Genomic DNA, 14616 nt, shown 5'->3' on the forward strand with positions numbered 1-14616 from the left:
TCACTACCTCCAGCAATCCCAGTGTTAGTCAGAACTCAACTATATGCCATGATACCTTGAAACCCTTTTTGAAAACTAGTCTGAATAAAGTTTAACAGTAATTTTTAATAAAGTATTTTCTATCTGCCCAGGAAAAAGTAATCAGTGAAGTGGATTTATGACACTAAGTTCATTAAGAGGACAGCTAAGATCACAGAATTAATTGATGCCCCCTTGTACCTTTTTAATGAGAATGATTTTCTGTTACCCTGGATTACAAACCAAGCTATAGAAGTGACAGATAAAGACCAATCTACTCCCTGCCAAAACCTCTATTCAGTAGCTTAGCAATTTATCTGTAAATTAAATTTTGAATCATATCTTAGCCTTGAAACTCATTAGACATTAGATGTTCAGTCCAAATATGTAATTCAATTTTAGCTGCCAACCTGCAAATCCACCAATGATAACTGCTGGAGTTATCTACCTGATGACAGACTACTTCCATGGAGTTAGGGCTTAGTAACTGCAGGAGTAGGGGCCTGTGTTAAGCTGAAACAGAGTTAAGTGTTGGAAGTACAGAAATTCACACTGGAGGCAGCAGCATTACCTAAACTTTGCTCTGCGTCAGCTCCACTTTCTTGTTTTGGTTGGAATCTATAAGACGCGTACTTTGTAGACTGTAGATGTTTGATTTTCAGATAGTTTGATTCTTCCAGGGAGTTTGACAGAGCTTCTTCTATTTATGCTGGCCAGACACCTGATCTTACAGCCTTTTCCAATTACACAATGTCCTCCGAAAGCCAAAAAGAACTGTTTAATCTAACTGGTCTTTCATGTACAGTTGTTCTTTGTCTAAGAGAACAGGAAGATGAGGAATATGAGAATCAAACTCAGGCCTCAGTAAAGTCTTCAAGAATTTGGTCATCAGCTTCAACATAATCAGGACTTCACTACAGTTCTTTTGGACAAATGTCATTTTTGGTTACACAAAGAAAGCAATAATCAAACAGCCTTGAATAAACAGACTTTATCTAAAAATCAAAGTTTTCATACCCTAGATGTAATATTTGACCTCCATTTCCCTCAAGAAGTCCTGCCTCTTGTAGAACCATCTTAGTTGTCCCACCCAAATCCAGACAGTCTTGTACCTTATCCACAAAAAATGTACAAAAAGACGCACTGACTGAGATTACGTATTTCTAGCCTCCTGGTTAAAACCATAAATATAAATATAGAGCAAACAGTTAAAATATCTGAGACAAAAAAGGCAATAATCTCCCTGATGTTCAAAACATAGTATCATAACTAAAGTTTAACATTTGGCACCTGAGAATCACAAGCCTGATTTTCCCAACCCTAATCCTGGACAATTTACCTGAAATAAAAAGTGTATTACTTACCCATGGATACTAGAGCCTGATAACAGTTGTTACACTCACAGACCTCAGCTCCTATGACTATTTTCAATCCACCCATTTTATATTACACTGACATGGTTTGACATGACACATGGCTCATTTGTGTGGAGTTTTTTTCCCCCCTCTTTTTTCCTTTTACAAGGGTTAGTTTTGACAAATATATAAACAAAATCTATCCCACAACTGTGTACCCAGTTTTGATTTGTTGTTTTTTCCAAACCCCAAGCACAAAGGTGTTAACATTACAATACATCAAAAATGGCTCTTCCACTTTTTTATTCATTTTTAACCTCACACTCACCAAGAAAAAAAAAGATTTCTCTTTATTCCTTAAAAAGGTGCAACATGCTCTTCACATCATTTTATTTCCTATAGCTCCCACTACAACTCTTAAAAGATACAGTCTACATCCAGAAATGTAACAGAAAACTCACCTCCCAGGAATCTGACAAAATCACAGTTTAAATTTGTAATAAAGTGAGAACAGAATGCCTATAAAGTTGTTGGAGGTGGGGGGGGAGGGGGAAAAGGGGAAGGGTGGGCAGCAGCAGAACACAAGAGTGGTTACTCTAAAAACCTGTTAAATGTATTAGTGAAAACTTCAAATCTACAGAATTCCATAGCGGGTATATGATTTGTGACTGCAATCTACAGAACATTTCTGTAAAGGCGGAAACTATTCAAGTTAAAATTTGAAACATATAATACAGAAACTAACACTCTAGTTTTCTACTGACCTATTTAGCTTTGGAGTCTTAGGTAATTCCTAGGGAAACTGGATAAGTGTCAGTTAATTACAAAAAGCTGGCACTCTGTACCTTCCAAGTTAATTATTCTGACATACATGCCATTATTTTTCCCCTTGTCCACTGCAGAAGGGAAGTGTCAAGTTTGAGAAGGGCATTTTTAGGAAGCATATCTCTTCTGTTTATAAGAAGCTGATTATGAATTACATTTGCACAGATTCAGTCTTATGTTTTGCTGTTCTTTAAACTTCACACAGTGTTGGCAAGTACATCTCAGCTGTACTTTTCAATCACATTTATATTTCAGGCTTGTCCCTCTTTTGAGTAAGGATTGCCCTAAGAGACAACCTATGCTAGAGTGTCTGGGTAGACTGATAAATCACATTTCAACTCAGTTGTACTTCAGTCCAGATCCACTAGAATCCATACACACAATCTTCACTTTCAGTTAAATCTGAAGGTGGGCTTGGAATTATAATCCCCTGAGAAGCAAACCTGAGGTGCCTGTGTCCCACCATATAACCCAGCCACTTTACTGACTGGGTACATCCATTACCCAGGTATTCTTCAAGTGTACTGTAACCTTCTTTATTACTATCTTCATTACTACATAACTAGCAGGGCCTGAACAGTTCTTCAATATTCCTGATAAAGTATTCTCTCCTATACATTATACAATTTTATTTCTTCAACAGAACCAGAAATCTTTCATTTTATGCATACCTCCAGTACGTTTGCTCTCCTCAGAGTAGCATTACTTTCGTTATCTAGAATAATGCTGCAAATCAATAAAAGTACACAGGTTTTCCCTCTCATCTATTTCAAGCTGAGCTGCCAGAACCCAGAATAAATTTGTTAGCTCTCCACTCCATGACCTTCTACTTTGTACTTTTAAATTTTATTTCATTTCTATTACTTGTGTTCTCAAGGTCTTCCAGTTCTGCCTGCTTGGTATTCCAATCCTTCTCAGTATTGGTCAAATTTTCCAGCTCTCTGCTATCAAGTTTCACTGCCACACTTCTAATTTCGTGCTAAACAAATCAGAGAAAGATAAGTGAAACAAGGGGAAAAGCAGTGCAGAACTGTGAAGAGCCAGCCCAAACTCCAACAATTCATCAGTGGCAGAACTAGAATAATGCAGGTCCCCCAGTTCCTAGCCCTGTATTTACTTCATCACCTAACACTGCACTTCTGATCAGGTGTGAGGAGGAACTCATGGGCTCAGAAAGGCAAATGTACATGAGTAACTGACAAAATTGTCCCTTCATTGGATCGTATCAGGAAATGGTAATCTAAGACCAACTCTACTGGAAATCTACTATCTAATCTAATCTACTTTTATATAACTATTCATGATGCTGATATGTAACTACATATCCATATGTAAATATGTAACTATTTATCCACAGTAAGTCTGAGAAATGTATACACAGAGCTGATATTTCAGGCCTTGCTTCTTAGGCATGCACAGTCTCAAATCATCTCCAGGCATGTAATGCATGGGGGTTTTAACATCATAGCCTGAACTGAAACTCTGTAAGCAATAAAATTTAGAGAAACAGCTTAGTTAATGCTCAGAACGTGGTCTGGCAGCCTGCCATGCATAAACATGCACTGAAACCAGAGTTCATGCCAAGATTCTTAGCTTTCAACTTCCTAGAAATTCCTTGTATGGTTTATACTAGATCCTCTAAGTTCATTTAGCTTTTCTCTTCATTTTTGCAGTTTAATCCATAGCGAGTTGAACTTATTACCTTTTTATATATAAGCATTAATAATGTAATAGACATAACTCCAAGTAGAAGTAATAGAATTAGTCTGTTCATATAATTTTGATTAAAGACAGGCCTAACACTAAGAGGACACTTACTCCATGTCTTCTGTGCCAAGCCTCTATGAACACAATGAGATGCTGCAGTGCGACCTATTACAATAATGTGTACGGCTCATCACATAATAAATGCTTTCTAAAACTCTTAAGAATTCACTTCACACTCAGGTGTCGAATTTGCGCTCAAGCTCCTCTTAAGCCAAAGGATTTCTTGTCAGATTTGATCGAAAGATCGAGGCCTTAACATTTGTTTTCATAATATCAAGAGGTCTAATTTGACTCATATCTGATGTCTTCTTTTCCAAACCTCAAATCCGTACAAAGGAAATAGCTGCGGTTCCTTCTTGCAGACTCCAGCTTGCTTGGTTTTTTCTTTTTCTAGTAATTATTTATATTGGTTTAGTTTTTATGTTTTAGATATTTAGTAAACTAGACCTAGTGAGTTACTTAAGTATGTAGCAAGCCACATTCAACATATGTATTAGGTGAATAATAAATTCCATATTACCACAGATCCTGAGCTCTGTCCTTTCTTTTTTACATCTTCAACACACAGTTGCAAGGCAGAGAAATACTATTAACTCCAGCTATAAAATGGACTTAAGGCAGAGCTAAGATTCTGCCATTGGTCACACAGAAAGCCCATGGCAGAAAAGGAAAAAGGGGTGGAAGACAGACAGGAATATCAATTCCAGATTATACTGAAAGCTTATTAATACATCAGATGTTACATTGTTATTGATACTGGACAGCTGGACAACACACAAGATTTTCAACAGCACATGCTTCACAACGGATCAGTCACATTGGTCTTACTATTCATTTACAGGTTCTGCTTGTTTTAAAAAATTGAGCACTTGAATATTCTACAAATTGTGTTCAAATCATGCAAAAAGATTGTGTTGTAAAGTATTGTTTTAACCAGATCGCTTGAGACCTTTCAAAAATGTTGACAGGTCATCATTTCAAACTACTAAATTCAGTCAGACTTAAAAATTTAGCCTGATTACATGGTTGTAATGTAGACATCAAATGAGGTGTACTTCTGTGCTCCCTTTTCACAGAAGAGTAATGATGGCTGGGCCATTAAGTGCAACTACCATGCCGTCTTTGCCCAAAAGAAATACGGGTCATACTAAAAAAAAAGATCAATAGCTGTCTTCTCAAATCAGGCCATATTGGACCATAGCTCAATAAGGCTGACCAACCAATTGATTTTGAAAAGAATAACTGAAAAAGTTGAGAGAAGCCCAATTTAATATTTTATATTCAATTATATATCAACTGTAAAAAAACCCCACCCAGTACTGCAACATTATGACAGATTTATATGCACATAAATGTGCACAGGTGTTTGTGCTGCGTGCATGCACAGGCTTTTAAAGTGGCCACACCCAAAACAATCAAATCTCAGCTCCATGCATGCAGTGTTTCTCCTGCTGTATGTAAGGACACATTTATGTTATATAAATAAAATTGCACAAATATTTACATGACATAAAATTCAGAAAGCTACTAAAGATAATTATGATAATTACTGCAACCTTGCTGCTGCTGATTTACAGGGTATGAACTAGGCCACCTGCTCTTTAGTAGCTGTAGTGACAGACCCAAGAAGGTTTTAACTGAAACACCACTTCTATGCTCCAACCTCCTGTGCAAAGCCCCTATCAAGAACCTCATCTAGTAAGGATGTACATACAGTTACAGTTTGGGAACAAAGGGAAGATGAGAAGACAGTTTCCCTAAAATTCAGCAATTATGAATGAAATGCTAACCCACCCCATATGTAGCAGTTAATACTGTTATGCTGCATCTTGCCAGGCAGTTTTTTCACTAGTGTTTTAACAATCTATCCCCAACAACACAGCCATGAAGCAAGGACCAGATTTCTTCTAATGACATCTCTGCATGCAGGAAGCGTGCCGTCTGTACAATGACCGCTACATTGGCAGCAACTCTACCTATGCATGTCTTCATCTGTGGACACAGAACCTCTCACCTTATGACGCAGTAAATCACTTTGGTTGAAGATAAGTTATAAAGAGCTTAATTATACAGCTAAGCTTTTTATTTTGGAAAAAGCTTAGTAGGAGATGATTAGGAGTCTCTGTTAATTTGTCACATAAAGGTTTCATGGATAATTGTACATATTCAGAACATGCTGGTTTTGAAGTAATTAAATAGAACCATTAAGACTACTGGGTAGAAAGATACCTAAACTTTGCATGAACTTTGTACTATTTGCTTTTGCTTGGCAGTGGACTGGTTAAGAGGTTTTTTCCCCATAAAATGATTCTTCCTATAGAAAAGAGTTTTGAGGCTTTACAGCTTTTGTTAGCATTTTCAGAAAGTCTATAAAAGCATTTTCAGTTGTGAAACCTTAAAACGTGAAAGAGGTAATCTTCATGAACATCTTCCACAGGAAGAGGAGTAATTTCTCTGACAATTGCACTTGTGAGATTGGGGAAAGAGGATGAGAAGTTACAAGGAGTCCAGGCTTCAAAAAAAAGAAAAACTATGTAAAATGAAATAAAAACTTTCAAGCTCAAGAAATGCCATTAATACAAGGTCTCAGTTTGGAAGAAGACTATTGAAAGACGTCCCTTCCTGTAAATCTGTCCTTAGTTAAAAGTGGGTTCGGATCAATTTGACAGACCTTCATTCAATTTTCCATTTTCAAATGCTGCTGAATTCTCACACCAAGTTAGATGTAGAAATTAACAAGTGAAATCCTAAACCTATGTTCCCCAGCAGACTAAACCAGATAGTAACAAAGATTCCCTTGGAGCCTGGTAAAAATCTATGAATCCGTATTAACTGTAGAATCCTCTTAATAAAATACTAGTTACTGTCGAAGTATAGGCTTTTCCAGACACCTGATATACAAGAGCTTCAACAGTCCCAGTAGATGGATGTCATTCACAGTGACTGCAAACAAATATACACTCTGACAGGTCTGTTGATACCATTGTTAAGGCCATACTTTGTTATATTGAGATTCAGAGCAGCACAACTTCTGAGACACAGAGGTGACCACAACTACAAAAAAAAACTAAAGAGAAGAACCTAGGCATAGACAGGTCACGGTTAACTGCAATACTTTGCAAAGAGGAAGTCAAAGTAAGATACAGTGTTAAGACCACAGAGACAAACATGTGGCATTTAACTTGTTAATATATTATAAGACACCAGGGCTTCCTAAACAAACAAAAAAATTCTTACAGAACAGGACTAGCAGAAGTGGTAGCCAGCTCTATTCTTCCCTTTCCTAGAGCGACGCCACAGCCAGAGTGCACAAATCCCATGCAACATAGAACACTTAACCTCCATATGCTCACGTTAACAGTATGTTTCCCTTATCCAACCTTGGGCAGACTGAAGCAGGGTTTTCTGTGTGTACTCCAAGAAAGCTTTTTCAGCGTATAGACAACAGAAGCAAAGTGAGCTCTCTAAATATTTACCATAAATGTTGCATTTCCCTTTCTCCAGTCACTGACTTAATACACGCAATTTTATTCAAACTAGAGGAATTCAAGAATTAACTAAGCTTAAGGAAGTGATTTGTTTTGTACAGATACATGTCATAACACACGCAGAAATTATCCCTATTTTCCAGACAGAAAAAAAAAAGAAAAACTGAGTCAAAGCATTCTTTCCTCCAAACCTGTACCAGTGTCAAAGATCTCCATGAGCAGAATGGACAATAAAATATTTTCCACCAAATCTGCAGGCAAAACAAGCTTCACCGTTTACCACCTTGTGGCTTGAACTGGTAAATATTCCCTTCTCACGCACCCCCGGTTTCATCGTTTTACAGCTAACTACCCTCTTAAGCAGCAGGCACAGAAACTTCGCTCAAAGTTCCTCCCGAAAGGAAAATTGAAGACCGTATGCTTTCAGAGAGATTGACATCAAGCCCAAGCTGCCCCGATCGATGGGGTAATCAAGAATGCCAGGACTGCCTGTCCAGCTTCCAAACAGTTCTCAACATCCTTCATACAAGCAGCAACCGGTTGCCCAAGCTGCATTTCTCTTCTACCCACAGCTTCTAAAGGCCAGCAGCCACCCATTGAAAGGATGCTACGGTCAAACGGAAGAAACAAGAAGTATGCGGTAAACGAAGAAGTACTTACATCCCGGAATTTGTTCCAATACTTGTCTTTATCATACTGCGAAACGGTGCTCAGCCATTTGTCGTTGTCCAGGAAATTGCCATGATTGCTGTCACTCGTGATGATTTCAGGATGCCGGCTCTCCACTTGCAGTAAGCACCAGGCAGCGATCACCAGCACCCCCGACATCTGCAAGGTGAGGAGAGGAGAGGAGCGGAGATGAGCGGAGCGGAGACGGGCGAGCTGAAAGGAGCGGAGCGGCGAGGCGAGGCGGCAGCGGGGGCGGCTTCCTCGGGCAGGGAAGTTTGAGGGGCCCCGAGTTCGGGCTCGTCTCCCCTCACGCCCCTCGCCAACTTCTGGCTGCGGCGCTGCCAGGTCCGCTGAGACCCACCCCACCCGCCCAGCCAGCCTGGAGGGGCGGGGAACAACGACGGGAATAATAACAATAATAAAAATAAAAATAACACGGGCCACCTGGGGCCGGGCAGAGACACCAGCCAGGGGAAAATACAGCGTTACGAGACCCCAATAAAGCCTCCCGCGGGAGCAGCCAGCGCTGGCTCCACGAAGTTTGGCTGCGAACGGGGTAGAGGAAGACCCTACCTCCGGGCAGTGCCACACCGGCCGGGGCTCCGAGCACCGTGCGCGCCGCCTGCTCCTCCTCTCCTTTGTGCGGCCGCCCCTGCTCGGGTGGCGGGTGAGAGAAGCCGGCGAGCCCCGAGTAAGCACCGTCAGCCGCTCCGGCTCCGTGTGTGTGTGTGTGTGTGCGTTTAGAGGGCGGCGGGGCGAGCGGCTGCAGGCGGCCGAGGTCTGGCGCCATCTACCCGCCGAGCGGCAGCGGCGCGGGGGCGGAGCGCGGGCGGCGCCCGGCTGAGGTGAGGGGCGCGCGGCCGGGCGCCGCTCGCGCCCAACGGTCGCCGTTGTAACGGTCGCCGTTGTAACGGTCATCGTTGTAACGGTCGTCGTTGTAACGGTCGCCGTTGTAACGGTCGCCGTTGTAACGGTCGCCGTCAACGGTCCCTCTGAGAGGTGCTGGAAAAGGCTGTCGAGGCAACGGCGGGGCAGGGAGGCGGTGAGGAAGAGAGGAGCTGTCCGTGAGGGTGGCTGCTTCGGTGAGATGTGCAATGGGAGTCTTCACTACTGCTGCAGCCTGGGGAGTTACAGAGCTGTAAAACTGGCCTTAAAAACATAAAGAAAATCTAACCAGCGCCAGCTTTTATAAGCCCCCGGTAGGATATGACTATCTTGAGCCAATGGTTTTACAATTTCTAGAAGTAATGACATTTCAAAGGCATGGAAGTCAACCCCGGTTTCTCCATTTTCCTTTGACAAGGAGCTTCCTTCCCTTGGTCAACACAACCCACACCCTGAAGAGGTTTTGAGAGGTTTCTGCTCTCACACCAGATAATGAGGGAGGGGCCGCCCAGGCGGTCGGAAGCGTGTACGGGGAAAGCCATCTTCCATTTTTTTAAAATGGGAAGGAGATAGAAGAAAGGAGCTAAATACTGTCCAGGAACTAGGGTGAAAGGAGGATAACTTCTCCAGCAAGAAAGGAGAAAGATCTCCATTGTCAGCTGAGGAGGCGGGAGAGAGGGCTGGGCAATTTCCCACATTGGGATTTGGGTGGTTGTTGCTGTATCGATCCCCAAAGATCATCAGGAAGGAACTCCTCCTCTTACTTCTGAGCATTTAAAGGAATAGGAAAGAAGGAATTTTCACATCCAGAATTAATTTTTAAAATATGGACTGGAGGCGCTTATTGATGGTCTCATTCACCACACCTGGATGGAAGAAAGAACTCATCCCCTGCTAATTAATATGATGCCCAAAAATGAGGACATATACTTTTGCTGACAATCCATTTTAAATACAGCTGTGAGTGCTGTTCCATATGATATGTTTCAAATATGGTTCATCAAACTGTCTTGTAAATACTGCCTTTTCTCTCCAAGAAAGCTGTCAATAGGGTTAAGTCCACTTCTTCCAGACAGAAACATCAGGGGTTTCTGAAGCTAGACAGGAAAGGGTCAAGTTTATTAATTTTTTACTGCTATGTCTAAGCACTGAACTCAGTGTACAATTCTAATCCTAGATCTGGTTTTAAATACAGTTCCTAAAAACTGCATAGCCACAATAAAGTCTTTGGGACTGAAAAAACAATGAGGGTTTATTAATTTTAAGGGCAGAGAACAAGCACGAACACACGTAAGTACTCCATATTGCATTCTCCCCTTGGTGCACATAGAATCTAATGAAAGCTGCATGCCTGCAGGAGGGCAAAATATAACCCAATAAAAGCAACAAATAGAAGAAATCCAAACCAAAGCCCTGCAGATTTGGATGTAAATCCGTATCCAAACACCTTGCTCCACCTTCCCTCCTGTACTGGACTATACCATTCTTCTGATGGTGGTCCAGGGTAAGTATTGCTCTCAAATATCTCTCTGTTGTGCACAGACGTTCCTATAAAACCATTAGTTTCAGCGACAGATAAGGTTTATATAACTTCCACCTGGCAGGGTGAACACAAGCTTTCTTCTTTCTTTCTTAAGATTAAGAGAGTACTGTGCAGTTTGTTCTGTATGGGCCTTTTCTCCAAGGCTTTTAACAACAGAGAATTTGTCTTCTCTGCACAGACGTTAAAGATCTCGCACCATCTTAAATCTCATGGTTAAGAGATTTCCCCAGTGAGGTTATAGAAATCTGTTGCCATTCAGCTACATACAGTTCTGTTTGACTTGTGTGTTTCACCCCAGACGTTGCTGCTTTTCAGCACCATCATACACAGACCATGTTACCTGCTAAATATTTGAGATTTTTTATGCAGAATGAACTACATCAGTGGTTCCAGTTTTGCATAGATGCGCTTGTTACTGCTTTCTTGATCCCGCTGGAGGTCAGACCAATTTAATCCTCCCTTGACCGTTTCTTCAAGTCGTGAATTGCCAGGCCATCCCGGTAAAGAGCAGCAGAACGGTGTTTCCACCAAAACTTGTAGGAGTTTTACCCATTATATATTTATAGTAGCGGTTAGTTCATCCCTGTAAAACATGCTTGTTAGCACAGCACACCAGGCTCGGTCCTTCAGTGACTTCAGCACGGTTGACTTCACTTAGTATGAAGCAGGCTGATACGCTTTCCAGTCAAAGACCTAAATGATAAATTACAGAAACGTTGTATATAAAGTGAGTAATTACATTCTTACTTGTAACATTTGTGTCAGAAATGTGTCTTCATTTATTTAATCGCTTCATAATCCCGTATTCAAAGCATGGCTAATCTTTCTTGATCCAGTAAAACACAGGCTTCCTGTTTAATCCTGATAGCAATCTCTATCAGTCAGCAGCTGCAGCATTTCACCTCCACGCTGTTTATCATTGATGACTAGAATTGAAACACCCTTGTCGGCTGGTTTTCATCTCCAGACCGTGCTATAATTGCCTCTAATTCTGATCCAAGAATATAATATTAGAGATCTCTCTACAGTGGATGACTCAACTATTTCGTATTTTGGATGTAAAAAGCTCCTTTGTTCCTAGTTAGAAGAACTACTGAAGAGTTAAAAAACATATTTTCTTTTTCATGCTTGCAGCTGTAAAAGGTGCCATGGTATTGATTTTGGATATTATTTGATAATTCACCTCAACTGTATAACTCATTTGATCAGAAGTTGTAATTACAACCATGCCCTGCCAGCTTTTCCATGCTGTAGCCTGTCCAGGTTCATTCTGGAAGCAGAACCTTCTGGTGCAGAAAGCATTTCACACACTTAAGAATCAAGGGCCAGATCTCATCTCCAGCTCAATTCCCCACACAGAGGAATGTTATAGTTATCTTAATAGGGCACGTTGGGACTTTCAGTTAATAGAGAAAGCCTTTAGCATCAGTCTTGCAGGCAACATAACTGAAACACGTTAACTTCCCCCTAGACCAAAACAAGGAAGCCTGGAGAATCAAGTCAGCCATTCCCGTTTTCCCTAAAGCTGCACTGAACTTGTCCCACATCACAGCCAGTAGCCAGCAGCTGCGTACCCAGTAGGGTAAAGTCAGTCAGTGACAATAGCACATAAGGGTTGTCATGTAAAGGATTTTACTTCCCCCAGTTATACTTGATAGCAAGACTCACTTTTTCACCTTCTTGATTGCTTCCATAGTTCTTGAGGCAGTTCTTGCAGCCTTTGTAGTAGAGCCTTGAAAATCATCTGTGGACTTTTATTGATGGTTTTTCCCCTCCTCTTGTGAGGCACAATTCCACTGACTTCAGTTTTTTAAACACTCAGTCAGGAAAGAAAATCTTTACAGTAACAAATGTTTAATGTGCATTTCTGTACTTTACTGTGTACCAGAGTCCTTCACTACTGGATTAGGAAAATTCAATTCCCGTAATTTAACTGGATTTAAAAATATATCACTAAGAAGGTACACGCAGTGGCACAGACCTTTATTTAACGTCCCTTTGTATCTTCCATATATTCTTGTATCCTTTTAATAGACAGTGATTTTATTTCCTCCTGTGATTCTCAGAACTGCAGATTCAGCTTTGTTAGCTCTGCTGGGCAATTGTGCAGGAAAGAAAAAAACTAGTTTAACCTGTGTAATAAGTGATTGTTGGCTTATACAAAGTTCCTGACGCATTTGTCCATTTTACAACAGGTTGTAATTCCTCTTCTCTGAAAATACTACAAATACAGGTTCTGATTTGACCTCTTTATTTGCCCCTGCTCCTGGCCTCTATTTAAGACAGCCATATTTTATTGCAACAGTGCCTGCATTTTGCAAGAATTTACAACCAGAAGTGCTGTAGGTATGTCACATGTAGGAAAATTATTATTTTCTTTCAAGCAAAGTGGCATCAGCTACTTTTGAGACGTTGCAGTTGGTGCAATCCCCTGTGTTCTTATCCTTCTGAAGCACTTAACCCCAATGTCAGTGATTTCAGTGTAAAAGAAAACATCCATTGACCTGGAAAGATCCTACAGCATGTTTGGCAATCTATTTACTACCGTGTATTAGTTGTAATATCCCAGATTAAAGTGAATTGAAATACTGGCAAGTCCTAGTCAAAGTAAAAGCTGAACACAGTCTGTGGTAGAGATGTGTAAGAAACAAAACAACTCAAGCAAAAGAACAGTAAAAGCAATAAGTAAATAAAGTGATTTATCATGTACAGAAGTTGGAGGTGGATTTCAGGACCAAGTTTTTTACACCTTGCAAAGCTATCTTGCCCACAGGTATCCAGAAGAAAAAAGAGAAAGTTACATTTAAAATTGAAAACACTTGTGTTCATGTAAAACATATAATCAAATAAAAGGTTACATTTAAACTGAAAGATGAGATTGAAGCAGGTATTCACAATGTTTGACTTTTAGCTTCTGAGGCTAATCCTCAATTTCCTCTGTCATCAGTAAAAAGAAACAAGTTCTTCTGAATGGTGCCTCAGAGCAAAAGCCTGTCCTAGCCACTGTGGATTGTTTTCTGAGGGATGTTACTGACTGCAGAAAGAGCCTACAAAACCAGAGGCACACCAGGTGAAAGTTACGCCTTGTGATTACTGTCCCCAGGACCTGCAGACTAACATAAAAAAAAATAACTTTACCTACATCAGTCTATTCGGGTCATATCAGAACATTCATCAGTTTAAAGACTAAGTGTTTAATGGGAAGATATTCCCTGCATATTTGACAAATGGTTTCACTTTCTTATCTTTCTAGTGGATACGGTGATCATGACAAAAGTAATTTTATGGTATTTCACAAAGTATCTTGTAAAATGGCAACCTTACTTTATGGTGGCTTTTATCACTACTGGAACTTTTACTAGGAATTGCATCACAAAAATCGGTTAACATAAATATTGCAGTGAAGAGCTCTCACCATTTAATGCCAGCGTTAACTCTGCCAATGCAGCCTTCATTTTAAGATGGAAAAGGTCATTAGAATTAAATTTGTCCTCAGACTTCATACTTAGCTGGGATGAAACACTGGCGTGAAGTTTTGTAGCTTTCTTCAGCCTGGAAAATATCATCCTAAGATTTGCCACTGTCAAGTAGTGATAGAGAGTTGTCTTAAGCACTCTCTATAATATATGAACAGAAACAGAGATTTGGAGATTACCATGTGAAATATCAAATAGGTTTCTTCAATGTTTACCACAGTAAAACCTTGTTTTGAACATCCATGACACACCACAGTATCAAACAATAATAAATAACACCATTTACATTGTCAGATTTCAGAGATTAAATTTGCATGGAAGATGGAGCATCATTAAAGGCTGAAATACAAAAATTAAATTTCCATTCATATAAAAGTTAAAGGGGTCTCAAGTGTGCTTGTGCTTTCCCTATGTTACCCTTTTCTTCTTTTAAAACTTTCTCCATTTTTCCCATTTTGCTACTTTTCCTTTTCTCTCTAACATCATCTTATGCAGTCTTGACATTTTGAGCTCTTTATGGTTCTTTATGATCATTTCTTCCATTCTTCCCTTCTCCTTTCATTTACTTCACTCTTCCCATCCCCCTTTTC

The 14616-nt window shown here is 40.3% G+C and overlaps 1 protein-coding gene across 1 annotated transcript in view; it reads right to left on the bottom strand.

The window, feature by feature from the left end:
• The window catches only part of SPOCK1 (SPARC (osteonectin), cwcv and kazal like domains proteoglycan 1), a 301716-nt gene extending 293435 nt beyond the window's left edge, over positions 1-8281 (bottom strand). The window contains exon 1 of the mRNA XM_074155458.1: positions 8114-8281. Coding sequence (XP_074011559.1) covers positions 8114-8281 — 168 coding nt within the window. The remainder of the gene's footprint in view (positions 1-8113) is intronic.
• Positions 8282-14616: the final 6335 nt, after the last annotated feature.

Source organism: Numenius arquata, chromosome 11 (genome assembly GCF_964106895.1).
Source record: "Numenius arquata chromosome 11, bNumArq3.hap1.1, whole genome shotgun sequence".
Classification (NCBI taxonomy): Eukaryota; Metazoa; Chordata; class Aves; order Charadriiformes; family Scolopacidae; genus Numenius; species Numenius arquata.